Here is a 14,836-nt window from a genome sequence, read left to right as displayed (position 1 = left end):
GTAGCAAGCTGCCCGGCTCTCAGGACAACTCCATACAACCCTGTCACGGTAGGCGCTGCAAGACATGTCATAGATACCACCATTACGCGTGGGGACAACTCCCACCTTGTACATGGCAGGTACTCATGTGACTCAGCCAACGTTGTCTACCTTATACGTTGCAGACAAGGATGCCCGGAGGCATGGTATATTGGGGAAACTGAGCAAAGGCTACGACAACAGATGAATGGGCAACGCACAACAATCAACAGACAGGAATGTTCCCTCCCAGTTGTGGAACACTTCAGTGGTCCAGGACATTCGACCTCGGACCTTCGGGTGACCACCCTCCAAGGCAGACTTCGGGACAGGCAGCAGCGAAATGTGGCTGAGCAGAGGCTAATAGCTAAGTTCGGTACCCATAGGGAGGGCCTCAACCGGGACCTTGGGTTCATGTCACATTACAGGTGACCACCATTGCACTATACACACACACACACAGGTACTCCTACACACACATACACACGGACACACATATACACAGATGCACATACAGACACCCACACACATACACACACACACACTCCCACACTCTCACATGCACCCCCTCACAGACTGAAGACACTCTTCACTCTCTCATACACACACACATACACTTTCTCACACTCACAACCCCCAACCCAAATAGACACACACACACAGACAGACAAAGACACACATGCACACATATATTTTGTGGGGTGAATTTGTACTTGCAGGGTTACATTGTACTTTGCTCAAAAACTGCATGAATTCATGTAAAACTCTGTTATCTCACTTTTTAGATTAGAATCAATCTAAACATCATGGCATAGACAGAGAACACAGGGGGCTAACACCTTCAACATATTGTCTAGCTATCACCCTTGTTAACAGCTAACCTGTGAATGCACATTTTTAAAATAAAAGGTTTTGTGATTTACACATGAAAGGTGAAACTGTCATGGTATTCTAACAGATGAAAGGGTTAACAGACAATCAATTTTTCAATGTATAATTTCAGTTACATCACACTGTAAATTTTTGCTATAAATTCTGTGTGTGAGGATTGAACCCTCCACTACCACCTGATGAAGGAGCGACGCTCCAAAAGCTAGTGTGCTTCCAATTAAACCTGTTGGACTATAATCTGGTGTTGTGTGATTTTTAACTTTGGAGGCAGAGAGGCTGACATCAGAGAAACAAAGAAAAAATGTAACAGTGTCAACACATAGCATGAAGCAGCTTAGATAAAGACAAGTAGTAAGTTCATAGGTTCGTATTTTTAAGTGGCTAACATATCTGTTTTGGTGCTAGCTAAAGAATTCAGTAAACCTTAAAACTAAAAAGATTTTACAAATAAGGATAGACTTAGCAATAAAGGAGTAGAGTAGGAGAGAGAAGAATCATAAGGGTAGGAGCTGATTGGCATTAATTAGGGACAAATCTTAATTTGTTTTTGCTACTGGTAGGTTTAGTTGGTAGTCGAACACACACAAGTACAGGTGGTCACCTTAGGCCTGCTGTTACAACATAAATGGCAAGCCAAACCAAATCAGTCTCATAACGACTGGGTTCATAACACGATAAACTTAAACATTTAATTACTTTCAAAATTTCTCAATTGTTCCTAACCAGACTTTACAAATAACAGATCTTGGACACCAGTTTATAAGTTAAACAAAAATTAGCACTTATTATTAAGAATGTAACTTCAGCAGAACAGAGATAAACTACAAGGCAATCTAATTAATATCGATGATCTAAACCCAAACCTCTGAATATAAACACAATTCACAAACTTATGCATTGTTAAGAATGTTTTTTTATTTCAAATGAAAAGAAATGCTGTTTACCAGTTTGATAACCACTTCAACAATGGATACCAGGTCTTCATGAAATCCTTGGTCAAGGGGTTTATTACAGGCACACAAAGCTGAGTATCTTGCTCAAATTCCAAAGTCACTGGGAAATGCAAACAGCTTCACAAATCTTGAGATTTTTATTTCTTACAGACAGAGATTCTTTTCTCAGTATTTTCAACAAATCAATAACCAGACAATTGCTAGAGAGATGTAAACCAAAAAGCAACTTCCCGTCTGGCAGCTTCTAAAGTGACAACTGCTTCATGCCCAAACTCCAATTACAGCTAGTTCACTCTTTGATTTTTCTTTCTTTTTCAACATTCCCTGTGATTGGCTAGCCAGCATCAATTCTCCTTTGATTGACCAATGCACATCCAACCAGCCAATAGTCCCTCAGCAAAAAGACTTTACGGTGCCAAATCATGTGCAGCATTCTTAGAGTAGTAATTAAACTGCATTATCTTTCTAGGTCAATTCCCAACAACAGGCATTCATCTTTTATTCTCTCCTCTTCTTCAAAAAACAAGCTGCTGTTCAAAGTTTAGACTTCAATTCTCAACTTGAAGTTTCAGTTCCAAAAGAGAAAAATAAAAGAAAAACAGTGCACTGTCATGTGCCAGGTGACAACTCCAGGACAATTATATACGCAGGAAGTGCTTTGTTCCTGACTTCAGAACTGGAGCAGTAGTTACCATTGCAATGCATCAATGAGGCCATCAACTACATAGATACACATTTCAAGGGGAGCTACAAAAGGCAACATTTTCGAGCTTCAGAATATGCAGAAAGTACTTTGTTCCTGTCTGTTTCAATGAGATCAACTCACATTCTTCTCAAATGCAGGTAAAGACCCAAATCTTTCAGCCTCATCATAGGACTTACAATGAAAGCATATTCCTATCACTGTATTATATCCAAGATAAAGGCGGCAAAAACTATGCAGATCGCCACGAGTATGATCTCAGTAAAGTCCTGCGCAATTGTAGTAAGACTCTTGTTCCTGTAATTTAATTTTCTTCCATAAAGGTCAACATGCTATGTGACTTTCTAATTACTTGTTATACCTGCTCGATAACTTTGTATCCCTTGTACTGTAACACAATCTGCTCAAATGTCAATATTTGCAAGTTTAATATTGTTTAAAAAAAATGATCAAAGTAAACAATCTCACACTACAGCTGCACTGTTGCCCACTCAATTAACCTGTCCATATTGTCCAGCCTCTGTTTTCTCCTCACATATTACATTTCCATCTTGCTTTGTATTATCAGAAACTTTTCATGCATCACTCCTAATCTCTTAGTCTAAGTCATCAATATGAATTGTAAATATCTGAAGCCCCATCACCAATCCTTGCAACACTTCATTAATCTCAGTCCAGCAACTTGAAAATGCACCATTTATTGCTCCTGCTGTCCACAGATTTGCAGAATTGTTATGGACCCATTCAGCTTATCTGGCTTGCACTGGTTCTCAGTGTTTTAAATTCACGCCAGTCTCTTTCCTTTTACCAGTAATCCACACACGGATGTGTAGGTTAAATAGAAACAATGCCCACTGAAATGCCTTATTGAACCTACGCCAAGCACTGCATCCAAGGTCCCAACTACTCACTGCATGAAAAGTTCTCTCACCTCATATTTGCTTCTTTTGTAAAACAATTTAAAAGTGCACCTTTAGTTCTTGATCTGTTTACAAATGGGAACAGTTTCTCCTTATTCACTCTGTCCAGACCCCTCATGGTTTTTAAATTCCATCAAATCTCCTCTTAACATCCTCCTCTCCACAGAAAACAGTATCAATAATTCCAACCGATCCTCATTAATGAAGTGTCTCATCCAGGAAACCACTTTTATATAATCTCTTCTGCACTCTCTAATACATTCGCATCCTCCAAATAGTGTGAAACACAAAACTGTACACACTATTCCTGCTTCGATCTAACCAATGTCGTATATAAGTAATAACCTTCCTGCTCTTGAGCTCTATACCTTTATTTATGAAGCCTAGAAATAATGCAAGGTTTATGCTCCTTTTACCTGTCCTGCTATCTTTATCCACTTATTGATATAACTTTCCTGAAGAAGGGCTAATGCCCGAAACGTCGATTCTCCTGTTCCCTAGATGCTGCCTGACCTGCTGCGCTTTTCCAGCAACACATTTCCATCCCTATTGATATATACACCCAGGTCTCTCAGTTCTTGCACAACTTTAGAATAGTGCTCTTCAATTTAGTGAATCACCTCACACTTCTCCACATTGAACTTCATCTGCCAGTTACCTGCCCACTCCTTCAACATGTCAATGTTCTTTCAAAGTTCTACATTGTCCTCACAGTTCACAATTTTCAAAAGTTTGTGTAATCTGAAAAGTTGAATTTCTCTCCTGCACATCAAAGTTTTATATATATCATTTAAATAGTCAAGGAAAGCAAAAGGTCCTAATACAGACTCCCAAAGTCCATTGCAAATCCACTTGCAGCCTGGAAAGTTCCCATTAACCATTACTCTCTGTTCCCTAGCTTTCAATCAATTTTGTACCCATATTGGTACTGACCCTTGTATATTATGACCTATAAATTTCGCCTTTTATCACTCTACCTTCCATTCCACCAATATTCAAACACATGGAGATTTTGCATTTTATTCATTGTCTGAGAAGGGTCTCCATTACCAATGCTACCCAGTCACCTGCAGCTTCTTTCTCATGGTGAGATCTCTCTAGATTACTCCCAGAAATCTTCTCCACTGTATGGAAACGTTTCCTCTAATATATATCCCCGATTCAAAACTTTAATTGCATTTTCTAGTTCTCTACTCTCATACCACTTGCTGCCAATCATGTCCTTCACTTCTACTCCCTAGACTTGGACATTAAACCTGTTTTTATATTTTTCCCATTGACTGCATTTTATGTCCCATGATTGTGGCGACCCTCCAGTGATCTGACTCCACTGGCCTGGAAACTACCAGTGAACTTACCTTGTGTAAGTGATTTCCACATAAGACTACTTTTTATGTTCTTCATGACTTTCTGTAGCAGTTATATATTTAATTTTTCATACATGTCCCAAAATTTACCATTTACAAATTCACCTCCATTATATATAAAGACTTTTGTGTTGAATCAAGGCCTAGGGTAACTCACTTTTTCATGACTTTGTCCACTACGCTCTATCTATTATTGTTTATCACTGTGAATACTGTGGTATCAGTGTTTGCAATATGACTCAATCTGGAATTTCACAGGGAAGGCCACTCTCTTTAAAAGGTATTACAAAATTTAGTTGAGAGATATTCCAACATATGTCCCATGTCTTCAGATCCTTGATTACTGTTTCATTAAATTCCCAAGCTAAAAGAACACCTACAATCAATTGTGCTGGTGACTTATGGTATTTAATACATATATCACATTAATATGTGATCTATTTTACAAGAAATTCATATTCTTTACCAACAACTCCAACATTCTTTTAATATCATCTTTATTTTTTGTCAGGAAGGATGAGCAAATTGCTTATGCAATTTCCAGGTAATCCTCTTCTCAGTCAGTAATACTTCTTGGATCGCAACAATAAGTTCCAGGTTTCCTCAACAGAATGCATTACAGATTTACCAAATACAAATCCTTTACTAATCTCCATCTCCAAATGCATTTTCACCTTATTTCATCAAAAACTTCCTCAGTACTAATGGTATATCAATCTGAATGATATCAGTATTTACGACATGACTCAGTCCTGGAATTTCACAGGAAAGGCCACTCTCCTTAAATATATTAACAAATTATCATTGCTGAATCAAAAGTAGATAAAAATTTGTATTATTTGACCCCATTTTTGTCCAGAGTTTCCAAATAACAATTCAGCCAATAGACATCACTCACCATGGTCCAACCACCATCTAGTCTGGCACAAATGAATGCATCAACAATCAAGATACCCATTGGCCAACAAGTCTTCAGCCACATCACCTCCATCATATTCATTCTCAGAGGCATAAGTTTTATGAGTTGCTTCAAATACTTGACTATTTATCTTAGGACAATTCCTGAGAGTTACATGGAGTGACACTGGAAACATTGCTTAACTATTCCCTGTGAATTCCTGGGATCTACATGTTGCTGGCCTCCACCTCAATCCTGCATTTTCCTCTGATTTCAATAATTCTGACCATATACAGATGCCTCTGACTAGGCCCCTTCAACTTCGTGACAGTAAGTTTGGAGTCTTCCACTCTCTGCATCATCACATATGCCCAACATGTCCTGTGAAGTTAGCTGGAAATGGAATGCCTTTGAGAAAATTTGATGAGAGCAGCCATTTGTTCAAAAAAAGATCCATTACCATAAAATTGAGCACCCATCAAAATCAAAAGGCTATACAGAAATTTCTCACAATCTAGTAGTTTAGACACCAGAATAGACTGCAAAATTACTAGATTGAGTTTCTTCAACCTTTTATAGAAGGTCTCAAGTTCCACAATATATTCTTCTATGGACTAATTATCCATCTTAAATTGATCAGAAATTGCTCACAGGCTTTCAACAAATCATCCTGTTTCCAAAATATGTCCATAAATTGCATTAGAATCTTTAGCCACTTTCATATCCTGGTCTGAAATATTCTAACTTCTTTATTCTTTATTCTAATTTTGAGCATTTCTGGTAAGGATAAAGCCGAAGCAATACCTTGCCTTTTCATGGTTAAAAACATACCCAAGTCCACAACTCCAACTCATCCTTCCAGTGTCCGTATGATTCCAACTCCAAAAACATTGTTAGATAATCATAGTTAATGATCCTGCAGCATTTTCCAGCTATTCCACTTTAAAAAGCCACCAGGTACTTTGCTTCTGTGAGAAGGAATGACCTTCTGCTATTTTATCTTCCCACTTGAAGAAATTGAGGTTAATCCTCTGCTACCTTGTTTAAATGCTGACAACTAAATTGGGCAGTAGAAGACCTAGAGGTTGATAAAAATCTTTTATTGTAAATCTACCATACTGTGTAAACACAAGTCTTCATATTTCCTTTCGGGACCCTTTCCCTGTCCAGAAACTAACCAAAAACTGAATAAGACTTGCCTTTTTCTTGGAAAACAGAGCTATCAAATTAGAAAACCACTAAATTAACCACATTACAAATCAAACACACAGGGCCAGTGAAACAAAAGCAAAAATCAAAAGGGGAAGAAGCAAGGGTAGGATTAAATAAAATGATATTAACGGGAAGATAATGCATTCCCTATAAAATGCAACGAGTGAGCTCCCTCTCCAAGGACACCCAGTTCAGACATAGCTGCATGGACCTGATGCCAACTACCTTACCCAGGCCCAGAAGTAGGCCCAAGTGGAGGACAGAAATCACCATTTTTTTTTATAACTGCTACGATATTAACTAATTAAAACTACACAAACAATTAGCAAGCACAGCCCACTAACTGACCTGTTCAGAAAAGCTATGACACACTCATGGAGCAGATGAGATTTGAACCTGCGTTTTGCTGACCCAGAGGTAGAGACGTTACAACTACGACATTTGAGTCCTTAAAAATTGAGAGGAAGATCACAGAGGAACTGAGAAATTCATTCACACCAATAATGGTGAGAGTCTGGAACACACTGTCTAAAAGAACAGTAGAGGCAGAAAAAATTATTGCAGTTAAAAAGCATCTTGCTATTCTCTATCCTACAAAGGCTATGGACAAAATTTGGTAAATAAAATGAGACTGTTATAAGGATGGCACAGAAACAATAGGCCAAACGTCCTCCTTCTCTGCCAACTTTCTGTCTTTGATAAAACATTTCAAGACAAACTGCGATATAAATGCTTTCCTACAAGAATCTTTCCAATGCCATTCAGATTACATCTCAAGATCAATGTTTGCACTACATTTAATTCCAAAGTATGGAATCAACAACTCATGAAGCTAATAAAGTGCACACTTCACATTCATCTGAAAATATAATCTTCCAAGATGGAATGCAGAATTTCATATTCCTACCCTTACCAGAATGAACAAAGGATTTACATTATCTGTAGAGGGAGTGCAAGATGGGGGTGTATGGAAAATTATATGGAGATACCATACCTTGACTATTTTGTAGCATACACCTCAGATTTCCTCTCAGTATGGTATGAAGAAAGACAAACAACAGCAACAGCACAGAAAAAATGTTTTTATAAGAGCACTCCCTCTACAGATAATGCCAATAGCCCTGTGAGGTATTCGGTAAGATCATTATTGGTCATCCAACGATCCTGTTCTTGCTTTCTCCCCATATGATTTGATCTCTTTAGTCCTAAGAACCACATTTATCTCTTTCTTGAAAACACTGAATGTTTTGGCCTCAACCGCATTCTGTGGCAAAACAATCCACAGGCTCACTACTCCTCGGGTATAGAAATTTCTCATCTCAGTCCTAAATGGTCTTTCATAACGTTGGACTACAACCCCTAGTTCTGGACTGCCCAGTCATCAGGAAGATTCCGCCTGTGCTTACCCTGTCTAATCCTTCCGTACTTCTATATGGCTACAAAACTTGGGTTACATATAGACACCACCTCAAGGCCCTGGAGAAGTATTGTCAGTGCTGTTTTAGACAGGCTTTCTGCATTGGCTGGGAAGACAGGTGTACTAGAAATGCAAATAGATGTCATTTGGGTCATCACGTCTGCACCGACCCTCCAAAGACCATTCCATCCAGTCTCAGCTTCCACCTCCCCACCCCCTCGCCAAGCAAACACCCACCCCACTCTCAATGCCTGAGTTCTCACTAACAAAGCATGTCTTCTTCGCTCAGCTTGAGGAAGGCATCCAAACAAAAAGAGTACAAAACAAAAGTTCAAAGCTCTCTGAAGACTTCCCTCAAGAAATGCAACATGGATGTGAATGTATGGGAGACCTTTGTTCAGAAGACGCCAATCTAGAGAAGCCTCCTGTATAAAGGTACAGAGTTCTTTGAAAACCAGTTGACAACAGAAAGAAAGGAAAAGGAACTGGAGAAAAAAATGCCAGTAATTTCAAGGCCAGCGACCAATTTCATTTCCCAGAAACATTTGCCAAATGTGTGATCTGAGATGTCGCTCTAGGATTGGGCTCATCAGTCACACAAAGACCCACAGAATCATGACTAGTAACACAAATTTCCTAGCTGCACACTCATACTCATTAGCAAGTGATTGCTGACCACAAGACAACCTGGTCTGCAACCTAACTACGGCTTCTTCATTCAGAGTGGTCATGCTAAACAGTTTTGAGTGATAGTATGTGATATTACCACCCTTAATTCAGGGATTAGAAACCTATTGCATCACAGTCAAGCTTCTTAATCCCCAGTAATAATGATATTTGTGTCCTTAATTCAAACTACTTGAATTATAACTTCATAGTAACTTGCCTCAATTTTGGTGTATTTCTTTGATTTACCAAAATAAAAGACTGTTTTTTTGTTTGCATTCAAATGGTATATTGAAGTGGTTCAATCTTCAAATAGACAAGAACAGAATGCCTATAAAGATAATATGGGACACATAGATATTGAAATATGGAAAATATAATTGCAGTATGCATGCTGCAATCTGTATAAATCTTGAAGGTGTTCTGTAATTCCGCAGATTGTGTTTTGACCAACCCCCACCCCACACATAATGCAATCGTACACATACTACAAAGCAGTTAGTGTAGTTAACTATAAGCAAGTAGGGATGGTGCATTTCTTTTCCTAAAGGACATTAGTGAACAAGATGGGTTCTTATATAAACTAAACAACTATTATCTGTTCTCCTGTAGTCCTATATCAGCTAATTTTGGTTTTGACCGCTTCCACACCAATCACAGAATTATTTCCAGAAATTTCAGCATTGCAGGTTTTTCTTTTTGCTTATTCAATTTACTGCATTCATGTTTTGTCAAACTATAATTTATTTTTAATCTCCTTGACAACGAATAAAGTAGTGCAATATATGAAAAAAGCAGAGAAAATATTCTTATTTCTTAAAGAAATGACTGTGTCACCAGTAAAAATAAATTTGAACATTTAACAGTTTCCAGTTGTCATGGATCCAACTTTCCTAATTGTATCACACAGAAGCTCGATAAACCCTGGATTTAAAATAATGCAAACGTGATGATACACAAAAAAACTTGTGGTCAAGACTAGAATGTTGCTATAAATTCTGTTTCGAAAAGGAAATTAAATTTGTTTTAATAATCTAGAAACAACATGATAACCTAATGCCCAACAATATTTTTGAAATATGTTAGCTAGTATGTACTTGAGATGACCAATCATTTTTATGCTTTCAACCATATATACAAACAAATGCAAAATACTAAAATAGTCACTTTTCATTCAAAGTATAATTAGAGAAAGGAGAAATTAGCTGTATGATATTGTTAAGAGTATCAGAATAATAATTTAATTGAAATTCAAGTGGTGTAACCGCTCAATTACAAACTGCCCAAACTAACCAAAGGCAAAATCTCACAGTAACATTAATACATAGAAAACTAACAAATTCAGTAAGAGGTAAAAACAATGACTGCAGATGCTGGAAACCAGATTTTGGATTAGTGGTGCTGGAAGAGCACAGCAGTTCAGGCAGCATCCAAGGAGCAGCGAAATCAACGTTTCGGGCAAAAGCCCTTCATTATTCCTGATGAAGGGCTTTTGCCCGAAACGTTGATTTCGCTGCTCCTTGGATGTTGCCTGAACTGCTGTGCTCTTCCAGCACCACTAATCCAGAATAATGTCAGTAAGAGACAGATCTCAAACTTGGGTTTAACTCCCTGCAACTGTTTGTAAAACACCCTCCAGACATTTGATAGCTGTCTTTTTTCTCTTCCTCATTGTGATCAATATCAGTTGACATTACTTAAGTGAGACTTGGTGAGAGTTTTTACACCAGTTTATTAAGGAAAGTAGATGATTTCTCCCACAGTAAATGCCAGAAGAGAGTAACAAAATCAGCACTTGTGCTGTATCAACAAACCAAGCAACCATTTTTAAAGAAGCAAAACTAGTTTTGCAAAAAGCTTCTTCCAGATTGCCAATAAGTAAACATGTTTCTATACAAATTTTCAGGTTTGTAATAGTTGTTATACATCACAAGAAATTCAGGTGAGTATCCTGGTTGATTACAAACAAAGCCATTTTTAAAACAAATCTTCAGTAATAGAATAACTATTGAGATGTACAAGATGTGACATGCATTCATAATTTGTATTCACAATGTTGCTACAGTTCAGTATACCCACTAATAATGTGTTTAGTTTTAAAAATATATTGATCAATGGTTCTAAACAAGATACCAGAGGAAAATGTAATTATTTAAATAACACCTAATCACATATTATCTGTTAGCTTAATGAGAAGAAAACATGAGGACATAGGCTATAAGCCAATGTTCAATAATAAATATAGAGGTGTAATGTGAGATCATGCAGTTGCATGCAAAAGTGATCACCTTATTTGTAGTCAACTTACTTATTGCTTACTAAAAAAGCTTACCAAAAATAAAATAGCACAACCTATTTAATTGAAAAATCTACAAAAACAATGAGCTGAATTCATCCTGATTACTGTCCCTGTTCTCAACAGCTCCTGCTAACCTTTGTGCGATATGTGAATATACTGGAACACTAGATGGCAGTGCCAGAGGTCATTGTGATGTGGCCTACATAACTGCCCTATAAAACTTTATATTATTGTGCTTACCTAAATAAATAACAAGTCAAGAAGTTGATAAAATATAGACAAAAACTAATGTTTATAATCCTTCCTTTGCTTATTATTTTAAATTATACTTAAATACTGTGTTGGTATCCTTAGCCTTCCCACGGTTAAAATTATAGTTTGGTACCAAGTAGGTTATGATCTATAGCAAATACTGGGTGTTGCAAAATTCCACCATCACATTCACCAGAGCATCTTAAAATAGATTTCTGGCCGATTTTTTAAACTGTCCAATTTCCATTATATTCCATGCAAGACAGGTACCTTTTATTTTCTATCAAATTATTTAACCTCCTATATATTTGAAATAATCAACGATACCGGGGCTATGAAAACAATGACACCATTAAAGAACGCTCACCGCCCTTGGAAGTTATGGTACACTGAAACTTGGGTGCCAGTAGTACCAGCAAGATAACATCTGGAACTACCGGAGTTCCATCCACTTATCTGGTGACCTTGAGACAGCAATGTGCGAGAGGGGCATTCCTCTGTACAATTAAGCCAACGTGTAAACACAAGCATTGGATGTTGTGCTTTTAAAATTACTTCGGGCACGACAACCATCTTTATGGAATTCAATACGTCTGGTGTGTCCAATCAAGTGAAATGTACAAAGATTGAAAAGACTGTACACGCAGTCCTCGTAAACGATACTTCTTCCAAACTGTTAACTCCACTCTTCAAGAAAAAGAATTAGCCTGAGGTAGGGTATCTGTGTTAAAATATTATTCTGTGGATACAGATATTAAACAAGATCCAGATTATTGGAGCTCTATTACAATGATATTTAAGACGCTCGTGTGTAAGTTTGGAGTCTGGATTTATTGTGTTGAGTGTAAAAATCAGCAGGGGACGCTATTGCACGAAGCAACAAACTCTCTCTAGCCCAGTACCTTGCCTAAAGGTTGCTCACAATTTCTCTCTGCTCAGCTCTCCAAAACAGTACCTAGCACATTCCAACATCCCCTTCTCTCTTTTTCTCTGCCCAATGCTTAGCTAATAAAATTCACATCACTCGTGAAACCTACGTGGCTGATACACTGATCCAGTGGATGCTGTTTGAACGAAATTGGTTTGAACTCAATGAATGCTCAGTCCTTCAAAGGCATGGGCACCGAAACGATCACTTTGAGAGCATAAACTTATCACACTATTTCTGCGAATCAAAGGCTCCTGTGAAGATAGTTGCTGGAGGATACCGATGTACTCACCATATTGACTTCAGAAACCATATCTATACTGGCAATGTCAATGTTCATGCCAACACGCACAGGGTCACCTGCAGACAAACAAGATAGCCCGCAATGTGATCTCTTGAATTTAACTCTTCCATGCAGCTTATAGACCAAGTTCATTTCACAAGACGAGAACAGTTAACGTGGCTCCCATCACCCGTTTCCCCTTTTAAGCAGCTGAATATCACATTTCTCTAAACACATACAATACCCACCGACAACCGTTTCCATGCAACACTACTGTACAGTATGTGACTTGCATTTGATGTCCTATTTTACTGTGCCGAATATATATATATATATATATATATATATATATATATATATATATATAATTAAATAATGTTACGGTCCAGAAGTGGTAGTTAAACGAAAATACTGCTAAAACGTTTTAGTTAATTTATATTAAAACTAAAATTTTAGTTCAATATGCCTTGGGGAGGAACATATCGTTGGAGTATCCCTCGCCTTAAATCATTTTGAAGCCTCTTTACAAAAATCTAACAGCTAATTACGAGCATGGGGCTGTAACAACTACCAGTACAACTTATAGGACTGACTGATGTCTGGCTATCAAAACAAAAGACCCATTAAAGATGATACTGGCGAAACAGTGATACTCTGAAGTATGGAATTCGGTCAACTTGGGGGGCACAAATTATATTAACTTTCAAATCATTTCCAGATCCGTTTGACACAGTAATCAAGGGGGACTTAAGGCTGTAAGGAATCAAATTAAGAATAAATCAAATTACCTCCAAAATCTGGCCTCAAACGGATGTCATAGCCCTTCAGCAGTCTATCAACCGTCTCCTTTACCAATGACATATTACTGGGATCATTGACACTAGATCGAGAGGGAGAGAACACAGTTAAGAATGTTGTTTTTCCTATGGTTGAAGTAAATGTGGCATTTGCAAATGAAGGGGTGCAGGGAGAGAGAAAGAGAGAGAGAGAGATAGACACCTCCAGCTGCCCGGCGCTATGGCTTACCTTTGTGCACAGACCATCGCCACTAGCAAAGGGAACGAGAAAGCGCTAAAGTAGCCCCTTTTCCGAACTCTCAGCATCCCTAAGTTTTCAGACGATTTCGTTTTTTTTCAAGGGAAGGCAGCAGGAGAGAGAAAGAGAGAGAGAGACAGACAGGATCCAACTTATTCTGACCAGTGCAGTAATTCCAAGGTGGGGGGCGCCTGCGCACACTCCTCACTCACAACATCAAAAGGCAGAGGAAGCAGCTTCACTTTGCAAATATATAAATATATACTGATGCAGGAACGGGCAAAAGGGAGAGGGAGAAAACGGAGAGAGGAGTGAGGGAAGATGGCATGAGGGAGAGGAAGGGGAAAACAAGATGTCTGTTGTTTTCTAAACACCGTCTGTTTTCTTCCGTCCCTTTTCTTTTTACATATGTTTGTTTTTCTTCTTCCCCTTTCTTTTAGATGCTGATTGTTAAAGCATCCGAGAATGCCAGGGAGGAAGGACCACCGTGCGCTTGTCTCCGCCGAAAATCTTGGCGCATGGTGCTGTTCAGAAATCGCTATCCTCTGAGCCGACTCGTCATTTCCACAGAGGAGGGGGGGTGCTGGGGCAGGGGCAAAATATTCTTTTTTTAAATGGAATTTGGTTAACTCAGAGAGATGCTCGGGATGTGGACACACATAACGCACTGCTTCCCTTGAAATAAAAAGGGAGTGGAAAAACACTCGCGAAGATGCGAGCCTGCCAGCTTCCGCCTGGCTCCACATTAACATTCGTGACCACGCAGAGACACGTTCGTCGCCTCTCTCTATTTGCTATAGTATTTTGTTTTGGAAGGGGTGGGGGGAACTGTTGGAGTTTATTTTTTTAATATATTTATTTTGCATTCGTGCCCGATCTCAGTGCTGGGAGTTGTGTCAGGTCTGGGCGGTGAGTGTGCTCTTCCGGCACAGGATGGAACTGTTAACCGCAGCGAGCGCGTGCACCCCAGCTCGAGCCCAACGGTTCCTTTTTT

General features: G+C 38.5%; 1 protein-coding gene across 1 annotated transcript in view; it reads right to left on the bottom strand.

Moving 5' to 3' along the window:
* LOC122556558 (gamma-aminobutyric acid receptor subunit beta-2) overlaps window positions 1-14,591 on the bottom strand; it is a 265,659-nt gene extending 251,068 nt beyond the window's left edge. Inside the window, exons 1-3 of the mRNA XM_043703359.2 lie at window positions 13,834-14,591; window positions 13,596-13,687; window positions 12,817-12,884 (exon numbers count right to left, since the gene is read on the bottom strand). Of these exons, the coding sequence (XP_043559294.1) occupies window positions 12,817-12,884; window positions 13,596-13,687; window positions 13,834-13,910 (237 nt within the window). The 5' untranslated portion in view covers window positions 13,911-14,591. The remainder of the gene's footprint in view (window positions 1-12,816; window positions 12,885-13,595; window positions 13,688-13,833) is intronic.
* Between the last annotated feature and the right edge of the window lie 245 nt (window positions 14,592-14,836).

This window comes from Chiloscyllium plagiosum, unplaced genomic scaffold (genome assembly GCF_037043375.1).
Source record: "Chiloscyllium plagiosum isolate Xiang-an unplaced genomic scaffold, Cpla_swu_hap1 HiC_scaffold_16, whole genome shotgun sequence".
Lineage (NCBI taxonomy): Eukaryota > Metazoa > Chordata > Chondrichthyes > Orectolobiformes > Hemiscylliidae > Chiloscyllium > Chiloscyllium plagiosum.
Note: the sequence above shows the minus strand (reverse complement) of the source record. Positions and strands in the feature narration are given on the sequence as shown.